Source organism: Pteropus alecto, unplaced genomic scaffold (assembly GCF_000325575.1).
Source record: "Pteropus alecto unplaced genomic scaffold, ASM32557v1 scaffold60, whole genome shotgun sequence".
NCBI lineage: Eukaryota > Metazoa > Chordata > Mammalia > Chiroptera > Pteropodidae > Pteropus > Pteropus alecto.
Genome location: NW_006430726.1, coordinates 1,304,183 through 1,325,183, shown reverse-complemented (window position 1 = coordinate 1,325,183; position 21,001 = coordinate 1,304,183). Strand labels below are relative to the sequence as shown.

The 21,001-nt window shown below is 44.0% G+C and overlaps 1 protein-coding gene across 1 annotated transcript in view; it reads right to left on the bottom strand.

Annotated features, from left to right (window-relative positions):
- Positions 1 to 21,001, bottom strand: part of AGBL1 (ATP/GTP binding protein like 1) — a 505,804-nt gene that overhangs the window by 236,292 nt on the left and 248,511 nt on the right. Inside the window, exon 20 of the mRNA XM_015593333.1 lies at positions 8,553 to 8,661. Within this exon, the coding sequence (XP_015448819.1) occupies positions 8,553 to 8,661 (109 nt within the window). The remainder of the gene's footprint in view (positions 1 to 8,552; positions 8,662 to 21,001) is intronic.

Genomic DNA, 21,001 nt, shown 5'->3' with positions numbered 1-21,001 from the left:
TAAGAAATGGGTCGGAGGGGCTGAGACCAGCCACAGGTGATGGCGACGGCCTCGCTTAAGGCAGCCGATATCATCTGGACAGAAAGGACATTTGGTGAGAGAGGAAGTCAAATCGACGAGTTGGAGAAGTAAACGAATGTAGGAACTCAATGAAGAAGCGCTTAAGTGTAATTAATACCTGGACTTCTGGATTAAGCCAATAGGCAATAGGATTGCACGATGTAGGAACTCAATGAAGAAGCGCTTAAGTGTAATAGCTGGACTTCTGGGTTAAGCCAATAGGCAATAGGATTGCGCTTTGCTCCACGGCAAGGAGCACAGGAAGCGACGCAGATTTAAAAGTTTAAGTTTCGTCTTCTCTCAGCTGGAGTGGTTAGTTTTGAACTGACTGACTCCCCCGTGTCTCTCTTTCCTCCTCAGCAAAGTGAACGATGTAGATTGGATTACGATTTTGAAACCAGGCTCTTAGGCGTCTCCCGAGCACCTTTCCCAGTGAATTCTTGTCTGAGCTGAACTGCAAGGTTAATTTAATTCATGCAAATATGAGTTCCGCCCCTTCTTGCTCAGCAAAAGGGCGGTTCAGGGCCCCATGACTGTGCTGGTCAAGTGCCTTCCCCATCTTTCCCCTCCGTTCCTGGGTCTCCTTTTGGTTCCTCGGTAAGCTAATGGGGCCCCTTGTTCAGGGGGTTACCCCCTCTCCATCTCAAACATACCCCTGTGCCGTTCCCTGCTCCCCGCAGCTCACACATCCCTGACTGTGTTTGCTGCTCTGCTTTCCAGCGTTCAGCTGCTGTGCTTCCCAATCCTGACTGACATCCGGGACTTGCTCCTGCTCCCGGCGCAGAGACCTCTGCATTATTTATACCGCCGCCACAGCAAGATGCAGGCAAGGCTGGAGCCAGGGGAAGCAAAGTCTGGGGAATGTGCTAGAGACCCCAAACAGCAACGCTCCCAATTAAACCAACCAAGGCTCACAAAAGCCCTGGAGATCCCAGCTTGCACATAATGTTGTACAGGCGGCATCCGGCTCAAGCCTCTGGGTGGAGTAAACATCTCTGTGCTGGAAAAGAAACTAGTGGCTTATTCAATCAGCTTCCAGGAGGCCTGTTTACAAGACCACATTTCCCAGTCCTTGTACTGACAGGCAGGCTCTCTCTTTAGTAAGTGTTACGTCTGAGTTATCAGCGACCTCCCGTCCTGGCAGAGGTTAACCACAGGCGGCCTGTGCAGAATTTATTGCTCTAATGATGACAAGAAGGGATTTTACGCTCCGTTCCCTCTCCTCAAGTGAGAGACTTTCTCTTAAATTGGCCCATGATGGGCCAACGTTCCAAATGACCTTCGAAAAGTAGCCTTTACTTACAGATCAGTTTCCGTCCCCTCCAAAATGGATAATTTGGGGTGAAAATGTTCACGTCAGACCCAGCGAAACGCATCGATCTCTGCCTCTGAGGCTGCTGACAGTGGGAACCCTGGTGATGTGTCATGAAATGCTGCAGGGGGCTTTCTGCCATTCTGATGGTACGGATTATAAGGCCCATCTTTCCAAAATATTTCAACCACATTAAATGTGCCCGTGTAAATTAATGCAAAAACATATAGTCTAATACATGGTTTTGTTTTATACATAGCATCCTTTAGCTGCTATTTATTCGAACCCTCGATACGGTCCCTCTATAATCAACACAGAAGTTCTGGAAGGAGGACCTCATCCACATTTACAGACAAGATTCGACTTCTAAGTGAAGGGACTGGTCCATGGCCCCCCACCCCGCAACAGAAATCGATGGGTTTTATCCTAAATTCTCATCCATCTGGATCAAAAGGTTTCCCCAAAGAAACTTTTAAACTGTCGGCTCACCAATGATGAACAACAATATAACGGGTCTGTCAACGAAAAACTTCAGAGCAGACTCCCATGAGAACTTGCTCCAGCTGCTTGCCTCTCGCGGGTGGTCTCTGGCCAGCCGATGGCCCGTGAGCAGGAAGCGCAGCAGTCTAAGAGCCACCTGTGCCCTTCCCTGCAGGCTCCTCGGGAGTCCAAACTGTCCCCTTCACCTTTTAAATGTTGCAGGGAGGGAGGCGGGGGCCTGGCGGCCACTGTTAAACATACTCCCCCCCTGACAATATGAGCCTGGATGAGGCTTCTGCCACCTGTCTCACTCAGCGGCAGGTGCTGTGGCTCTGAAGGCAGAAACAGTAGCCTACCCCTTCTGTGTGACAACCTCGATTAGGGCAGGCAATGTATTGGAGCACCTGTCTCACCAGAAGGTACGGTCCACAGTGTGGAACACAGTCCCACCGTTATGTGCCTCTCCAGCCCGCATAAGGCTTCTTCAGTCTCTAATTTGCATTTCCATCTTCGAGGCCTGTTGGTGGTCTTGCCCCGCTAGGCTGGACTGCGCTTTGCTTTCGGCAACCCCCACTTTCTGAGACTAGACCTTTGAGCTGCATGTCCAATGCCATTGGCCGTGGTCACTGCGGCCCCGCGCTGCTCCTTGGACACACGTACTGAGCAGACGAAGCCCAGGTCCCCGCGTGTCTTCACGCGATGTCCAGCCCGCCGTCACCGAGGACAGCCGTAGATGGAAACCGGCCCGTGGGGCCCTGTCTCTACCCACTTCTTGCCCTCCCTTTTATTCCCACTCGCTCTAGGCGGAGTTAGCGACAAGGACTTAAAAGAAACACCGACCGAGGCAATTACCTTCCTGTGTTTTTCTCCGCCCCGCCCCCTCGCCTCACTCAATTTCACACAATTTTTTTTTTTTTTTTTAAAATAGGGAATGTGTCAGACTTTCTTCAAAAATCTGACTGGCCTTCCCTGTGACATATGAAGACTCCTGATTTCTAGCCCCTATGACGCGTAGAAGGTACATGAGAGGGACAGGTGAGCAAGAAAGGGGGGAATTTTCCTTGGCTTTTCGATGCGAGTTTACCCAAGAAACTTTAGCAATGCACGTAAATGTAGAGTATTCGTACCTGTAAAATTACATTCAAAATCTGGTTTCTGGTACGCTGGAGAGGCGCTGTTTAATATTTCCTCTGATAGCGTGAGGACAATTTTAAATAAAAGAATACGGAATCAAATTTAAATTGTTTTGCCCGGGACCTCCGTGGGTATGCTGCCTCCCTCCCTCATCTCAGACAGAAGAAAATTATTTTTTCTACCATATCCTCAAATGTAAAAAGAGGGGATTTCTAGATTTAGTACCCTAGCACGAGTCAACGAAAAAAACAAAAATAACACTTGTTTTTCTGCCATTTCTGAACGATAAGATGGAGAGAAAATAAATAACACGCACGGAGTATATTGAGGCCCATGGAGACAAGAGTTTTAGACAGGGTCGGGCCTCCCCTGTTACCCTCACGATCGGTGCCTCTTTGAAAAGAAGCTGATTAACTAACAACAAACGCCAGGGGGCTAGAGTAAGACCAGGAACATCCTTAAGGTAGCTAAAAATTCTGTCCCCTTGGGTCCCAGAGAACGATGACACCAAAACAGAACCGCCCCACCCCTCTGACGGGAGGCCTGGTTTGGGGCACTGTGAACGAAAATGGATGAGCTCTTGAAAGGGCGCTGAGATGCCCTGACCCACAAGCGCTCACTCAGCGAGAGCCCGGAGAGGATGCGGATCCAGACTTCTCCGAAAGCCGAGGCCCAGGTTCTTTGCAGTGATACCGGGTCAAGGCCAGCTGCCACACAGCAGTGCGGGAGAGGCTGTCGCCAGGCCTTCCCAAGAGCGTCCCTCTGCTCCCCCCACGCTGTGCCTGACTGGCCCATGGGCGACCACCCTCCTGGCCTTTGTGGGGAGCTACACAAAGGCGATGGACTCGGTGCCTCCCACGGGCTGGCTGCTGAGCTTGTCTGCACGCTCCCTGCTCTCTGCTCCAGCACAGATGTCTGCCTCGGCTCAAACCGCAGGCCGCCAGGAGGTCAGTCTTATTTCAGGCAGCGCCCTTTGCCTCTGAGTTGCATTTCAGAGCTCCGTGACTTTGTTTTTCCTCAGATGTCTTGCCTTTGCTGTATTTAGGGAAGTGTGTCCGCTTGGTGACATGCACAGATCTTCGAGGTACTGATACCCATGAATAAATGAGTTTTGGTGGAACTGACGTTTCAATCAAAACACAGGACATTTCCGCTAACTTAGAAAGTTCCCTCCTGGCCCCTAATATTTAATCCCCTTGTAGAGGCAACCACTGTTCTGATTTCTGTCTTTACAGATTTACTGCCCATGAATTTTCCATAAAATAGAAATGCAGAGTCTGTTCTCTGAGTGTCTAGCGTATGTCACTTGACATGTTTCTGAAATCCGTCCACCTTGTTGAGTATATCGGTAGTTTATCGTTGTCTGTCATTTTATTTTTTATGATTGAATAGTATTCCAATGCAGAAATATATCTCCCAGTATATAAATATATCACTGTTTACTATGTTTCTGGGCTTTTGGCTCCAACATCTGGGGCAAGTTTCCAGATCCTTTAACAAACTAGAAAGACAGAAAATTAGGGTTCGAGAAAACGGGAAAGGGACCGCAAGGTCCATGTGATGTCAGATGAGTCTCCACCACCAGTAACTGAAAAGTTGTTTCTTTTGCCCTGTGCAGTTACCCCGAACATAGAAAACCTGCCAGAACTCCAGTTTCACAAGGCCGGAGGTCTAAGAAATCAGAGTCAGGCCTGTAGGCCCTGTGAGGAAACAGTAATTCTCAGCCTGACTCTAAGGAAAAAGCGAGCAGAACTCTTATTTGCCCTCCCTCCACGTCTACTGCAAATGGCATCTCCAGTCTCCAGCTTTTCCATAAGCCTCGGGGAAAGTGGCTCAGGCCTCTTTCATGTTCCTCTAACAACTCACAGGTTTTACCAGTTGCACTCATTGGTTTCTTTGCAGACATGACTCCACTTTCTACTGAAGTAAACTATAGACTCCTCAAAGTAAAGGACAGGCGTTTTTTTGTTGTTGTTCTTAATTGGGTTTGTAACCCTATAGCTAGTACAGTGATTACACACACGTGGTGAAAATGAAATGATAAATGGATTTTTTTGCAGATGGTGAGTGGATGGATGGATGCATGGATGGATGGATGGATGGATGAATGGATGAATGAATGATGGATGGATGGATGGATGGATGATGGATGGATGGATGGATGGGTGCATGGAAGAGTGGATGGATGAATGGATGGATAGATGGGTAGGTTGTTGGGTGAGTGGGTAGGTGGATAGATGGATGGGGGATGGGTGGATGGGTGAGTGGGTGGATGGGTGAGTGGGTAGATGGATGGATAGATGGATGAATAAATGGATATATGGGTGGCTGGCTGGCTGGGTGAATGGGTGAGTAAGTGGATGGATGGAGGTGGGTGGGTGTATGGATGTGTAGGTGGGTGGATGGATAGATGGGTGAGTGGGTGGATGGGTGGGTGGGTAGATGGGTGGATAGATGGATGAATAAATGGATATATGGGTGGCTGGCTGGCCGGGTGAATGGGTGAGTGAGTGGATGGATGGGGGTGGGTGGGTGGATGGATGGTTGGGTAGGAGGGTTGGTGGATAATTGGATGGGTAGGGGGTGCGTGGGAGGATGGATGGATGGGTGAGTGTATGGATATGTAGGTGGGTGGATGGATGGGTAGATGGGTGGATGGGTGCATGGAAGGGTGGATGGATGAATGGATGGATAGATGGGTAGGTGTTTGGGTGAGTGGGTGGGTAGGCAGGTGGATGGATGGGTGAAAGAATATGTGAATACTGCCATATTGCTTATAAACTGAATAACTCATCTGGTCTTTAGCAACCTACATCCATATCAGTGCACTTTCTCGCACTGTCTCACATTCTTATTGGTCTCAGGAGTTCATATTATTCTACCCAGCAATGCCTGAGTACCACTTGGCACACAGGAAACCTCCTAGCTACCAGAAGTGGCTTCCCAACGGTCAGGAAATATTTTCGTAAGAGTCAGAGGTTGGACAGAGTCACAGTTAATCTGCAACCCTGTAGCCCAAGAGTCAACCTTGACACTGTGGAAATGTCCCCAGTATAGGACACCAGAGGACTGAATAAGGGCCAGCAGTTCTGCCGTTAGCAAGAAGCTGGTTAAGTATAGCCTCACAGGTAACTAAAAGGTGATGCTGAGCCCATTAGAGAGCTTTGTAACGCTGTGAATAGCATTTAGCACTCAGCTGTTTCTCACCCACCTTTCAGATGGTCCCAGCAGGAAACAAGTCTGTAGCTGTCATGTTTACAGTTAATTAATGTTTATTTATATTTTTAAACAAGGCTTTCACCTGTCGCACTTTAAAATAAATGTTCTGCTCTTCAATTAGAGGTTGTCAGAGCGGAGAAGAATCCTGTTCGTTATGAGGTGAACGCGTGTGTTGTTTAAATGTGTATCAGGGAGGGACCTCTTTCCCTGTAAATGTCCCTCTAGTCCCAGAGGCTCCCTACTCAGAGAACACATTTTCTCCAGGCCTTGGCTGTGACATTGGTGTTCTGCTCTGCAGACCATGAACTTGCTTCTAGAGGGCAGACAGCATAGATTACGGTGTCTCCTTGGATAAGAGGGTGAGGGTTGGCCTAAAAATAGTGCACGATTTGGCCAGTGTAGAACAGGATTTTTAAGGGAGAAAGATGTGCTTCGCACTCATTGCGATGAAGGGTTGACTCAGCAGGTCTACAGAGTTCAAACCCTGCAAATTCCAAGGAAAGGTCTGGCCCGTGACTGGCTCCTCGGAAATCACCTGGATGCCCTTGGAATATTCTGCTGGATAAGAGCACCCTTCTTCATCTGGGGCCTTGGGTCATGTCAAAAGGTTGATGTTTACATGTGATTTACAGAAGTGGGCCACAAAGTGTCAGTTTGAGCCCCAAAGAGGTTGCCGCCTGAGTCGCTAAGAGGTGCCTTGGCTGCAAACTGACCCCCAATAAAAATTCTAGACACCAAAGTTTATCTTAGGAAGCTTTCTTGGTTGGCCACACTCTACACGTTATCACGTCATTGCTAGAGAATTAAGCACTGCCCACGTAACCCGCTGGGAGCAAATAACTGGAAACACATTCGTCTCTCCTAGACTCTGCCCTACGTGCCTTTTACCTTTTCTGATTTTAACTTGTATCTTTTCACTGCAATAAACCATAATTATGAGCAAAATAGCTCCTCTGAGTTCTGTGGGTCCTTCGAGGGAATCAGTGGACCTGAGTAGAGTCTTAGGACTCCCAACTCACCCCATCGAAGAGCAAAGGATGAAGAAAGATGAGGCTTCAGGGTGGAAAAGCAGATCAGAACTGAACCCCAACTCTGCCATACACTCCCTAGTGACCTCAGGGAAATCCCCTGAACTTTTAGTATTTTTGAGATTTAAATAAGACTCTATATTAGATATCCATCCCTTGTTTCAATAGATATTCACTGAATGTGCCACACAGCACATGATCAAAAACCCTCCACGATTTTGCCGCAGACAGATATGTTCACAGTTTGTAGTCAATAAATGATTGTTCTCGCACCATCACGCGGCTACCATCACCTCCTTTCTTATTTTGAACCTAAGCCTCTGCTTTCAACTAGTCTGTTCTTCACCAGCTGCATGTTGCTATGGGCTTGGGAGAAAATCTCATATGTGAACTATGCCTGGAACATGACCAGAATCATCTATGGAGTTTATTACAAACTAGTCAAACATGAATATGAACACCCAGAGGATTGATTCCCATATACTCTTTAATAGATATATACTTTTTCTTTCTTGATCAACAACTGACAAACCAGAAAAATAACGCCTTGGGAAATAGATAAAATGTAACCCCTTGCCCAGTTTTCACTGGTGAGCATTGAATTGATGGTTGACCCTGTTGTGGGTGAAATTGTGCCTCCCTGCAAAGTGTGGAAGTTCTAATTGGCAGTGCCTGTGAATGAGACCCTATTCAGAAACAGGGTCTTTGCAGATGGAATCAGGTCAAGAGGAACCCATACTGAACCACGGTGGGCTCCAATCCGATGACTGTGGTTCTTACAAAAAGGGGACATTTGTGTGACGCACACGGGGGAGATGGCCCTGTAAGACAGAGGGGGATTCCGAGGGGGCTTGGTGCCACTAAGAGACACTGAGAACTCCTAGTGTCCTAGGAAGAGGCAAAAAGGGTTCTTTCCTAGAGCCTTCAGAAAGATCACGGCCAGCCGACCCCTTAATTTCTGATTTCTGCCCTCCTGACGTGTGAGAGAACACGTTTGTGTTGCCTTAAGCCACCCGGTTTGTGGTACTTTGTTGTGGCCGGGAAATGAATGCCTCCCCCATGAGCGCTTGTCACACACAGGTCTTCACTTAAGCCACCCGGTTTGTGGTACTTTGTTGTGGCCATCTCGGGAAATGAATGCCTTCCCCATGAGAGCTTGTCACACACAGGTCTTCGGGAAATGAATGCCTCCCCCATGAGAGCTTGTCACACACAGGTCTTCGGCTTGTCTGGTGTTCTTGCCTTAACGGAAAGCAACCTGCCTCTTGGAAGGTGGTGGGAAGCCACCGAACAGGAGGAGGCAGAAGGAAGTGACTCACCACAGGGCGGTGGCCGGTGGCGCTCAGGTAGTGGAGGAGTCCTTTGGCATGGTAGATGGTGGGCTGCAGGTGCACGCTGGGAGAGCCACTGTCACGGCTGGTCTGTCCTCTACATTCTCAAGGTGTCATGATTACTCACAGCCCCTGAAAGAACTGGAAACTGTATTTATAATCAGAGTTTTGAGATGAAGTTCGGGGAATGCAGTTTCCTGCTATGCACACCCACGAACGCATCCAGGAAATTCCTCTAGACTCCGAGACCTTCAGTTCTACAAATAATTAAGCCGAGTTCAATCCATTATGCTGGATGGGTTCTAGATGATGTTTCCAGCTGGTGCTATAACTCTGACCAGTGGATACCCTTCAAACCCCATGCAGAGGCTGAAGCTGAGAAGTGACTGCATATATGCCCTAAGAACATATCGCTGAGAGCCAGGGTTTATAGCCAGGTCTGTTTGCCTCCAAAAAACATGGTTCCTCACTATCCATACAGATGACATGGAAAGCTTGACTTTTACCTGGATGTCCAGAGCATCGTTTTCAAAGACATCATCACGGAACATTCGTGATAGAAATAAGCTCAAAACCATAAATCCCCTCATTTGGGAAGAGGAGACGTTCACAGTCACAAGTACCGAGTGATTTCACAAAAGTGACACAGCTGGTGAGTGATGACACTCAGGGCCGTTCAGAGGGAAGGAAACTGAGAGGCTGAGCTGCAGGGTCTGGTCGTCCCCAAAGCCCATGACCTCCAGCGGTTACCGAGCGCAGCCCACACTCAGGGGAGGCTCCCAGTCACTTACTCAGTGGGGCTTTGAGGAGGGGGCACAGGTTAAGAGGAGCAGCACAGCGTCTCCGTTGCCGAGTCCTGCCAACTCCCCGACCCCACCGCCCACCACCTTTGTCCCCTCTGTGCCACAGCTTCCCACAGTTCTCTCCGAGCAACTGTGTCTGCTGTCCTGTTGCCAGGACTCTCCCTGTCTCCATCTCTTTCTACCTGTTCATCTTTCAGGGGATCCGCTCTGCAGTGAAGTGTCCCCTGATCCCCAGCCCGTTACATTCTGCTCTTATTTTTTAGAATAGCATCCAGAGACTCCCTTCATCAGAGTTCGTATAAAACCATTTTGAATGTGTTTCTCTCTCTCTCTCTCTCTCTCTCTCTCTCTCTCCACCCACCCGCTCACCTGTCCATTTATTCACTTCTACGTCTCTTGCCTTCCCTGTTCAATGGTGAGCTTCCTGGGGTCAGGAACACTGTCTTTTGTCATCATCAAAACCCTACTATAGTCACTGTGTCAGAGCTGATATTCAGTAAATAATCTGGAATGAATAAATGCAGTAGCATTTAAATGTAGAATCAGATCCATTTTTTTTTTAATACTCTTCAATAAATCTTGGAGGTGGAAGAAAAAAGGTTCGACCTCTTCCTTTCACAATTTTTTCATCTTCATGTTTCTGAAATTATCTTTAAATATTAGTTTCCTGCTGCTTCTCAGCCTCCTCTCCCAGCTCGGGAAACCGAAAGTCTTTAATCATTGATCATGATTTCGCCATTAAAATATTTTGACTTGAGCAACGGTAGGATTTTTCACGTCTTCCTCTCCAACTTGTTTGTTCTTTTCTTGCCTTTGTGCCCCTCCCTTCCTCACTTCAAAATGACCCTGGGAGGTAGCTTAAGCATCCCTACATATTCTAGAAATAGGGTTTATCTGTTCTGCCCCGTGGATCTTTAACGCAGATAGCAACAGAGAGAAGCAGACGCTCCAGGTTGGCTGCGTTTGAACGAACTTCTTTTCTCAAATGCAGACACTTGCATGCACCACATCCCAGACCCCCAGGACTCTTTTTTAACTGGTCGGTTTCTCCTCATCTTCACCTGGATTCTCACCGACCGACGTTGGGGATTGTTTTTTCTTTGTGAACATTGAAAGTGATGAAATCAGTTGAGGCCCGTTAAGAGCACTCGTCTGCGTGAATGAAAACTCAGGCACGTTGTATGTGTTCAGTAGGGAGCAATTCCATGGCAGCTTTGTACCTCTTCTTTCTGCGTGCTCCTCGGAGACCAAGTTCAGGGCCAATGTCCTCACGGAAAAGGCTCACAAGTGACCACGCAGCTGAAAGACCACTCTAGATTATAATTCCCCAAAAAACAGGAAAAAATAAGAGTTTTTTTGCAGTCGTAACAAGCCTGAGTTTGGGTTCAGAAGACGTAGTCCTGACTCTCAGCTCTGTCATCAGGGATGGGACGTGAGGACTCTTTGGGAGTTGATGCTCTCACAAGTGAAAAAATATAGGTATGCTTAATGTACTTCTCAGGATCATATGACACGGGATCTACTGTAGATCTCTACATGGAGAAATATCCGTATAACTCTATCCCCACCTGTGCCTGTGTCCATGTGATGTCCACACCTGTAGCCCCACGCACATCTTATCTGTATCTACATCCTCACGCACACCTATAACGCTCAGGGATGCACAGCTCCACCTGGACTGTGTTCACCGGTTCCTCATATTACCCTAATTTTTCTTCCTTGTGAAGAATGTCCAGGGAGCTATATGCAGGTTGACTGGAAGGGAGAAGAATCTTGGCCAGGAACCCCGGGCAAGAGGCTGTGGTCAGGTTGAAGTACCACCTGACTTGAGTACAGTAAAAAGTGGAAATAGGGGACCCAAGAGAAAAGAAATCATATAAAAAAGAATGCAAAGAATAACTGACATAACTTGTTGATCGGACTTTGGGCTGTTACAGAGGGGAGGATGGAATCTAAGGTTATCTAAGTACATGGATTTGGAGAGAAACGAGGCCAGCGTGAGACTTGGGGAAGCTGTTGGTCCGGGGCAAATTTTGTTCATTTCGCAGGGCTACAGACGATAACGCATTCCTTTGGTATGCACAGGTCGTACGGATTTGGGAAGCCCGTGCGTTTGTATTGGTGTTCAAGGCTCTACGCGGCGCCATGATTTTGAGAATATCTGTGTGTGTGCCCACGGCTTCAGCAGCAACTCTATCCACACAGTTACAGATTATTACAATATGTACTATACCCAACTCGAGTGCTTTTCCTCTTAAGGCAGATTCATTTGCTTCCAATCTCTGAATCTGTTTGGCATTTTGTGTTAATAATATCAGAGACGCAGGCGGCCAAAAGGACCGCTGCAGCTCTTCCCAGGGATTTGTTTTAAGCATTTGAAGATGAAATGCATCCCATCTTATTATCTACTGTAACATTTTTGAAATGACACCTGCTCTCTCTATGAGGAGAGAATTAGCAGATGGACAGGATTGGCTGGCAATAAATTCAGTCCCTCTAATTTCTGAAAAGGGGTCATTCTTCAAATAGTTTGAAGTCCTGCATTGCTTATAAAAAAAAATAAAATGGTAAGGATCGCTATTTTTCCCCAAGGAATATTGAAAACTTATAGGGAGAAAAAAATTCTCCTTTCTTTTGGTTTTCAGAGGTGAAGTCATTTGATGCAACTAGTCATCATTTAAATAAAAAAAGAGGAAGCTTTAGTTTATTAAAGTCTATTTTAAGATAAAGCTTATACGCACAAAGTCTGCTAGATTTCCAGGGCCAACCATCCAGCGTGTCCAGCAATGTTGTAATTTTAGCCTTGAAATGCTAACATTCCAAAAAACCCCTCAGTACCTGGTGAGCTGGGACCCTCAGCATTTCTAATGCTGGATCCCAAATTCTAAGAGGGGTTTTACAGTAGGACTCCTGGCCAGAATTGGATCTGATTGTTTCACACTGAATGTTCCAAACGGGGCGTGAGCCTTCCCCCACCCCCTCAGGTGCCACCGCTCCCTGTTTTTACCTCCGATCGCTTCACCATGTCATCTACCTGTGCTTTTTAAGCATTTGCAGACCATGTCTAAAAAGTCTCTAACCTTTAAACTTGCAGCTTTTCTTAAAAAAAAAAAAAAAAAAAAAAGCTTCGGATCTTCTGAAAATATGATCATTTGATGACCAAACAAAAGTATTTCAGCTGAAGTTCTCAGATACTTCCCAAAAGAAAATCCATAAACCTGCAGTCAGACCATAAAATGATTCAAATATCTCCTATCCATCTGTGATTGATAAATGCAGAGACCAAGGTCATCGGACTGAATGAATAATGCCAGGCCTGATAACAGTAGTACTACCTGCCCGGCGAGCTCTGGAGTCTAAAGAGAGGCAGCATGTTTAACATTTAGCAAGTGGCTTCACCATTCACAGCACGTCCTAGTCACAGGAGGCAGCACAGGTGCAGGAGGAGACTATTTATAAAGATAAAGATGCACTGAAGCTTCAGGAACAGCATGGGGCAGGACTGGCCCAACATTACCCCTAGAGCTTTCCAAATGCACATTACTTGGATGGAGAAAGGCAAGAAAAAGTGGAAATCAAAGAGTAGTTTCATCTTAAGCCCACAGCTGCAAAGCTCAAGACAATTAGGGCCACCGGGAACATATAATTAGGTTCAGGATATTTTTTGTCACGTAAAATGTTCGGAGAGTCAATGATCTAGACAGTGAGACCAAATCCAGATGCCCTGCAACTCCTCCAAGAAACAAGCAATGAGTCCAAGGAGGCCTGACCACCCCAGAGCCCAGGAAAAGGAAAGCCAGTGTTTTCAAAAGACGGATCGGAAGCAGTGACCTGGGTTCAAAGGTCAGCTCTGTTCAATAAATCACCCAGAGTTGGCACTGGAACCCAGGTCAATCCAGTCTCAATGAGCTGTTGTTAATGCCCGTGTCCCTCAAAATATGGCCACCAACCTGCAGCATCAGCAGCATGTGAGAGCCAGAAATTTGGGTCCCATTCTAGAATCTGCATTCTGACCAGATCCCAGAGAATCCGTACATTCACTTAGTGTGAGAAGCAGTGCTTCCTACTATACCTTGAGGAAAGAAAGAAAATTAACACTTATGAAGAAACTGTGTATTTTGTAAAGGGCTTAACTGCCATCGCACTCTCAGGAACCTGGACTACATGTCATTCAGGCTCTCTAGCATCTCCCCCAGGACAGCACCAGCTCCGGAAGCTTGGAGAGGCTCCCCTCCCTCCCTGCCCACCCCACTTTCCCCACGATTGTGTTACTATCTTGCATGCTTTAATTTGAAAACCAGTACAGAGTTAAGATGAAAATGTGTTTTCTCTAAGTTACTTTGACAAATCTGATTCCATAAGTTCATTGAAACGTCCGATAGAACCATTCAAAACACGACAAGAGAAGGATAAGTTGAGCCGAAATCAGGCCAGACCAGATGAACGGGCAGCTGGCTTCGCAAATATAGAGTGAGCACTACGATATCACTTCTATAAATCAAGAATATGTAACCAGTTAATTCATATTTCTACCCAGCAATTCCATTCACAATTGACTCAATAAAAATAGATACGGCTCCCACTGAAACAGTTAGAACCCTAAAGCTGAAGCTTCTAAAGCTTTGTTGTGGGAACAAAAGCATGTGCCAAATACACACAACGTCAGCAGGGACACCTTAGGCTGAGCCATCAATCTGACACCAGCCAGGCCACGATCACTTGAAGTTACCTGCTGCCACAAGCGGACATCGTCTGGGACCAAAAATATTATCTACTGGATACGAGTAAAGATAATTTAATTAATTTCTGAAATTTTAAACCCATTGAGAATCTTTACAAAATTTTGTCAGAATGGGAAATTACAAAACTTTTAAAACTGAAGAACTAATGATTATCTCCATAATGTTAAAGAAAAAGAAATCCTTTGAAAAATTTTAACACTTGTTACCATCTCGCTAACACCCCAAATCATAAAAGTGTCAAAGGAAGGATGTTACTTGATGGAGAAACAATAAGAATTTCCATTAAGATCATGAACAGGTGATAAAGACCAATATCTGCATGACTATTCAGCATGTAACTAGCTGTACCATCCACTGAACTCAGACAAGAAGCATTGGTTAGAAGCATGCCAAGTGGTAAAGACGAAAAACCTGTGTCTTCTTGCAGATAATGTAATTGCATATCGAGAAAACAATGATTAACTCAAATGATAAATAATTTAGTGAGGTAACAGGATATAATATTGACAGACAGACAGAAGTAAACATTCATCTACAGAGTGGTTGAATAAGTTCACGCATCTACGAAATTGAGTACTGTCTAGCTGTTGGGGAAAAAAAAAAAAAAAAGAGGAAAGTCTCTTTGACCTGATATGGAATGGTGGGTTTCAGGACATATAGTTAGTGATAAAAAATATAAATATATAAAAAACATAAGAGTAAAGGGGGGTATAAGACAATGTACATGCATCTATTCATTTGTGCAAAAAAAAAAAAAACGAAAAAGAGAAATCAGAAACTAATAAGACCGATTACTTACAGAAGTAGGCAGAACGGGGTGTACAGAATGGATGAATGGGAACGGGGCGGGAGGGGTGCAGGGCAGAGGGCGCTTCTCATTTCATGTTGTTCCAACTTTTAAAACCATATTGATGTTTCATAGACTCACGTGAATGAAGTCAGTATAGGCAACCACAAGAGAACCATGAAGAGACCTCAAAATGGATTATAAACCGTCAAAATAAACTTCAACTCTAAGGCGAAGAAACAGCACTGATGGAAGTGAGAATAACTGCCCTATAGAACTTTAGAAAACAGAATTGTGGTTAGATACTGGAAATCTAAAGGCAAAAAGAATAGTGCATGAATTTGTTTTTCGCAGCGGCAGGCAATTCTGCGCTGGCAATTTTAAAACTACTTTGTGTGTATTTTAGAATTGAGTAAATAAGTAAATCTATTATGAATAACAACCAGGTTTCCCATTGTCACAGACAGGAGTTACAGATAAAGAGTTAACTCTGTGACGTTATATTGGAATCAGCAGTATCAGCATGGAGTCATGGTTCTATATAGAGACAGGTAAATAAAGAAATAAATATGTGTGTGTGTGTGTGTGTATCTATTTCCTAGCTCTGCGTACTGGTAGGACCTAAAAACAATAATACCCTAGCAGCAATGAACATATATAATGCCCAGATTTCGGTTTCCAGGTACCATTATTTAATCAAAGGAATCAAGACCTCCTGAAGCAATGCTTGGTTTCAGGGGTGGGAATGGGAAAGAAAAATATTAGTCAAACGTGTTATAGTGCGAGAAAGGAAAGAAGTAATACAAAACGATGGGTGCGAGTTGAAATGACAGAATAATCAACTTTAAGGGCATCCCGATGACTAACTATGATAACTTGAATAATCAAATCAATAATAATGATATGTTATTGCCCATAGAATAAAGTAGATGTTTATAAGTCTGTACTAAAGCAAATAAGTAAGTAGGGGAGAAGGAATAGCTCTTCATTTCGGTAGAATTCCAATTAGAAATACAGGAGTGAAGGCGAGGGGAGTATTTAGCAAACATCGTGGTAGTAACTGTTGCCAGCAGAGCCATCGATGGATGCTAAAATACGTGGGTGAAAGTATGATGAGTCATATACTATCGACATCTACTCAGAGTATCTCTGTGCCAGATACTTAATTCCGAAGAGAAAAATAGTAACTTTACGGTGAAGAAACCTGGCAGATACCACCTGAAACAGGACATCAACGGTAGTAACACCGTCGTCAGAGACACACGGCAACATGAGACACACCCCAAGACCAGGAACCAAGAAGGGACCAGCATACCCTACATGCGGCTCTTGACCAAGACAGAAATCTGAATTTAATCATGAAGAAACCTCAGACAAGCCCCAATCAGGGTACGTTCTCTAAGCAACAGACGGGTGCTCATCAAACATTTTAAAATCGAGAGAAATGAAGAAAAAGACTGAGACTGGAGGTGGTTGAGAAGACATGACTACAAAATGCATTGCTGTAACGCTGGGAAAATCGTATTGGCACAACTGATAAAAGCTGAATGATGTCCGTAACCAATACTCGTGTACTGATGTTAACATCCTGGTTTTGATCATTATACTTTAGATATGTAAGATGTTAGCATTTGGGGAAGCCGGGTAAGAGAGAGACAGTCATAATCTTACACAATTATTACAGCTTTTTGACACACATACATGATTTCGAAATAAACACTCAAAAGAGATTTTTACAAGATTTAATTTTTAAATGGGAGTAATTCTATAATTCATCAAAGAACAGTATATTTAAGAATTAGAAAAACTCAGAAATGATATAACGACTTAATAAATGCTGTAACAACTCAGAAAAAATATCCTTTGGTAAATGAAACCTAGCTTGGAAAAATTCGAGAATGAATAAATGCAACAAATAATACCTCAAGAGAAAAATGTGAAAAGAAAACATTGTTTTCATCTTAAAGGGGAAAAAGATAGATAAAAAGGATTCAAGAAAAAGTGACAAATACTAAAGACAGGCAAACAACATCTAGCAGACAAATGACAGTAGCGCCTGAGAAAGGAAAAAAAGCCTAAGGTCAGAACAGATACTGAAACCTATGTTAAGAAAAGGCTCATGATATAATCAAAAAATTCAAAGCTATGTACTGAAATAGTTTGTTATGTATCTGAGAACATTGATCCAGAACAACCAACACCAAGACATAATCTAGTAATGTTACTGGATGTTAAAGAAACAGAAATTCATTGGGAATCTAGGCAATAGAAGGCTGTGACTTAAAAAAAAAAAAAAAAAGAATTAGATTAACTCTTTTGATAGTAACGCTTCTGAAGAAAACCCAATAGTAGTGATATTCCAAGTCTTAAATAATACATTTAAAGAAAGAAAATAATGAGACAAAGATTTTGTATCCAGCAAAACAGATCTTCAAATGGGGCCAGAGGGACAGACACGATGTTCTCGATATTCAAGAACCCAGGAAATATTATTCCCGTGAGCCTGGCCTTAGAAATATGTCAGATAACAAACTCAGACAAGCAGAATGGCCACAGAGATATGGACATTCTAAATTTTTATAAAGGTAACCCGAGGATACCTCTGCCACGGAAGTTATTTTATATTACTATAATCGTTGTCTCTACCGGAAAGTCAGCCCATCTCTGAGTCTCCAGACCCTGGCAGAGCACCTGGCCTACAAAAATTATTTAATAAGTGTATATTAACAGGAATAAAATGCCATTTAATTACATACTGTAAAATGGCCTAAACGAAGCGTCGTGCATACATGTTTGTTAAAGCAAAATCGATCGCAAAGCGAAAGCGTCTTTAAGGCCTTCAAATGCTTTCTGACACCGCGAAAGGAAAATCACGTTGTTCTCAATGTTTACTTTTGTGTAAGTTGCCGTGTCTGTGATGTGAAATAGAGTGGATAATTATTGCATTGCATTTACTATGGAAAGGTTCTATCGCCATGTGAGAAACAAATGAGGTCACCTCATCTTTTTTTCAGTTCAGGCCAGATGATTATGAAAATAATCATCTTCATCTTCAACCTCATCACCATCATCACCGTCATGCCCATCGCCATTATCGCCACGACGGCGAACATTCATTGAGTCCTTATTTTCTACCAGTCACTTGTTAACTGCTTATTGTCACAATAACCCTATAGGCGTTTGTCATTATAATTCCTATTATAATTCCCATTTGTTATGACAATTCATAGATGAGGAATTAGAGGTTCAGAGAGGTTAAGTAACGTGCCTAAGGACACACAGCTAGTCAGCTTCTGAATCGAGAGTAATACAGACGAGGGTTACTTATAAAATGCCCCAAAGTCTTAACCACCGTATCAGATAGCAATTCAATCTCCTCAAAAAGTGAAAGCTGGGGAAGAACCTACAGAAATGGATGATGTCTGCCCCCCGACACCCACTCCTCTGTTTGATGTGCACATTGAACTTGGAGTCAGACGTTGAAGAAAGAATTTCATCGCCTAATATTTTAATAATCGATGGTTTGTGGGTTCAATGCCATGCCTGGATCACTAGCCTTACAAGCGTTTTGACACCTCTGTCTCCAGTGTTCTCATACACAGAATTAATATTCCCCTTTATAGTCGATAAGTTGGTGTAAAGTACAAAAATGTCGTCAAAGGACAGTGTTGTATAAATATATATGTTATTAATTCGCCAAACATTTATAGTTACAACAACTACTATGTGTCAGACACTATTTTTATCCTAATGCGACGGTGAACGAGCCCTGCTCGTTTACGTTCCGAGGATGTCAGAAGTGGCAGGTCAAGGCAGATATCGTGTCCATCCTGTTCTGTTAAATTCTCAGCAGTAACACAGCACATTGACCAGCACATGGTAGGCAACTAATCCATCATTATCCGAGGGATAAGTGAAACCCAACTTCTCCAGTCTTCTGCTGTCAGAATATTTCTTCTCTGGGCAGCCGATATCTAAATTAAAGCTGTGATTTTTATTTTTTACTGTCAATTTGACAGATTTAATTATGAGGTATTGATTTTCCCTGATCCCCTCTGTCTTGCCAGCGGCCTCTGAACGGCTCCAGTTTGCTTTCGGATTAAAAGTCACTGTATTTTCCTTGTTAGAGAGAAGCCTTTGATGAAAATCTGCATGCAAAGCTCAAAACCATTAACACCGAGAAAAATAAAAGTGGCTTTTGATGCTGTTGTGACGGGCGTTCCATTCTCTTATCCCTATTGCAAGAGTTAATAAAGAAGTTTCCAGCTGAGATCTCTCAGAAATGAGGGTTCTTTAGTGGACCATAAGACTAAGTGACACCCCATGTTTCTCTTCCGGAATGGGAAGAACCCTAGCTCTTTATTTGTTCCCTTTTTCTATCCTCCAAGGCTTTTTTTTCATATTAAGGTAATTTTTCCTTACGGACAAGAAAGCAGACTGGACGTTTACGTGTCCCTGATGATGAGTTCATCAAGCCGAAAGGTATCTCGAGAGAATGATAACTCATTTCTTCCCTACTAACTAGCAGAGGTGGCAAAGAAGGTGGACATCGGTGTGTTTAATTCTGGTGCATACTGTCATCTAGATGGGTCTCTGGGGGCAAAGAACACAAATGAAGAAAATTAATTTCTGCTGATTGGGGGTTTCGGTAGCTAGGGAACTTTCACTCCATCCCCTGAAAGCCATACTGACTGCCAGTGCCATCCTAATTAAAAAAACAGAGAGTCACCGGGAACTCTGGAGTTCTTTTTCCTTGAAATCCTGGCAGCAGAACGTGAAAAAGACAGGAATGATACACTTACGCTGCTGAAGAGAAAGTCAGAAAGCAATCTGAGTTTTAGTCTTCACGTTGACATCGACTACCATGTGAGCCTAGGCAAATGCCTTAATTTTGCTTGGCTCAGAGTTTTCGTTTGTTTGAAAAGAAAATGACAACACATGATCACTAGCCAAGGTGACTCTATCCTTTAAAAAGAATCCATCATTCCCTACGAAGACTTTTTGAGATGGACGAGGAGAGAGGAAGATAGTGAGGTGGGCTGCATGTTTTCATTCTTTGAAGCGCGGATTCGTTAGCAATGGGCGTATCCACGGTTTATCGCTCATTCCTGAATTGTAGTAATTGCCCCCTCACTGATTTTCTCATCTCCTGTCTCTCGTAACGTTGTTCTTCCAATCTAACATAATTCCAAAATGATATTAAAATCTTCTCCGTGGCTTCCCATGGCCTAAAGGATGATGTGTCAGCTGCTTCAGTGGGCATTCGAAATCTCCTGCAAACTGGTCTCAGCTCACGTGCTCCCCGACTTTCGAATTCTCCCCACTCCTGATAGAACCATGTCTGATAACGGATTCCATTCTCCTCTCTTCCTTTCTGAGTCTATTCATTTTTTTATTTTTTTTTCCAGAAAACTTCTCAAGTTTGCCCCTTTCATGAGACTTTATTTGACTATGCCAGGCCATAGCAACTCCTTCAACCTCTGACCTCCCTTAGGAAAACTAAACAGTGGAAGCTTATGTGAATAAGTCACCGAAGGCACGCTGTGTGTGTTTGAGTCTGGTTCTACCACTCGCCATGTAAATTTGGCCAAATTATTTAACTTCAGTAAATTGAAGACTCCTCTGTATCAGAGGAGGGATACTTCTGCTTCTCGATCTCTACCTAAAGGTAATAGTAGCATCTAACTCACAGGATTTTGTTTCTTTGTTTTTTGTTTTTTGTTTTTTTAGGATTAAGTGATATGATACACTGAAGGCACACAGCAAAATGCTTAGTATATAATCAGTGATCGATAAATGTTTGAATTTTTTAAAAACAATTCTTCATGGCATTCACCATCAAATATGATGCTAAGCTTTCACTTAACTAAACTGTGAATTTAGATTATACGTTACTGGAGGAGAAACTAATTTTGTATGTTCACTGAATCTGCTTCGGTTCTTACTGTCATGCTCAACATTTAATGGCTCTCAACAACCACTTGTACAAAAGCTTAGGGACAAATTAGACCATCAATATAGGACAGGCTTCTTCCTTCCTTTCTTTCCTTCTTTCCTTCCTTCCTTCCTTCCTTCCTTCCTTCCTTCCTTCCTTCCTTCCTTCCT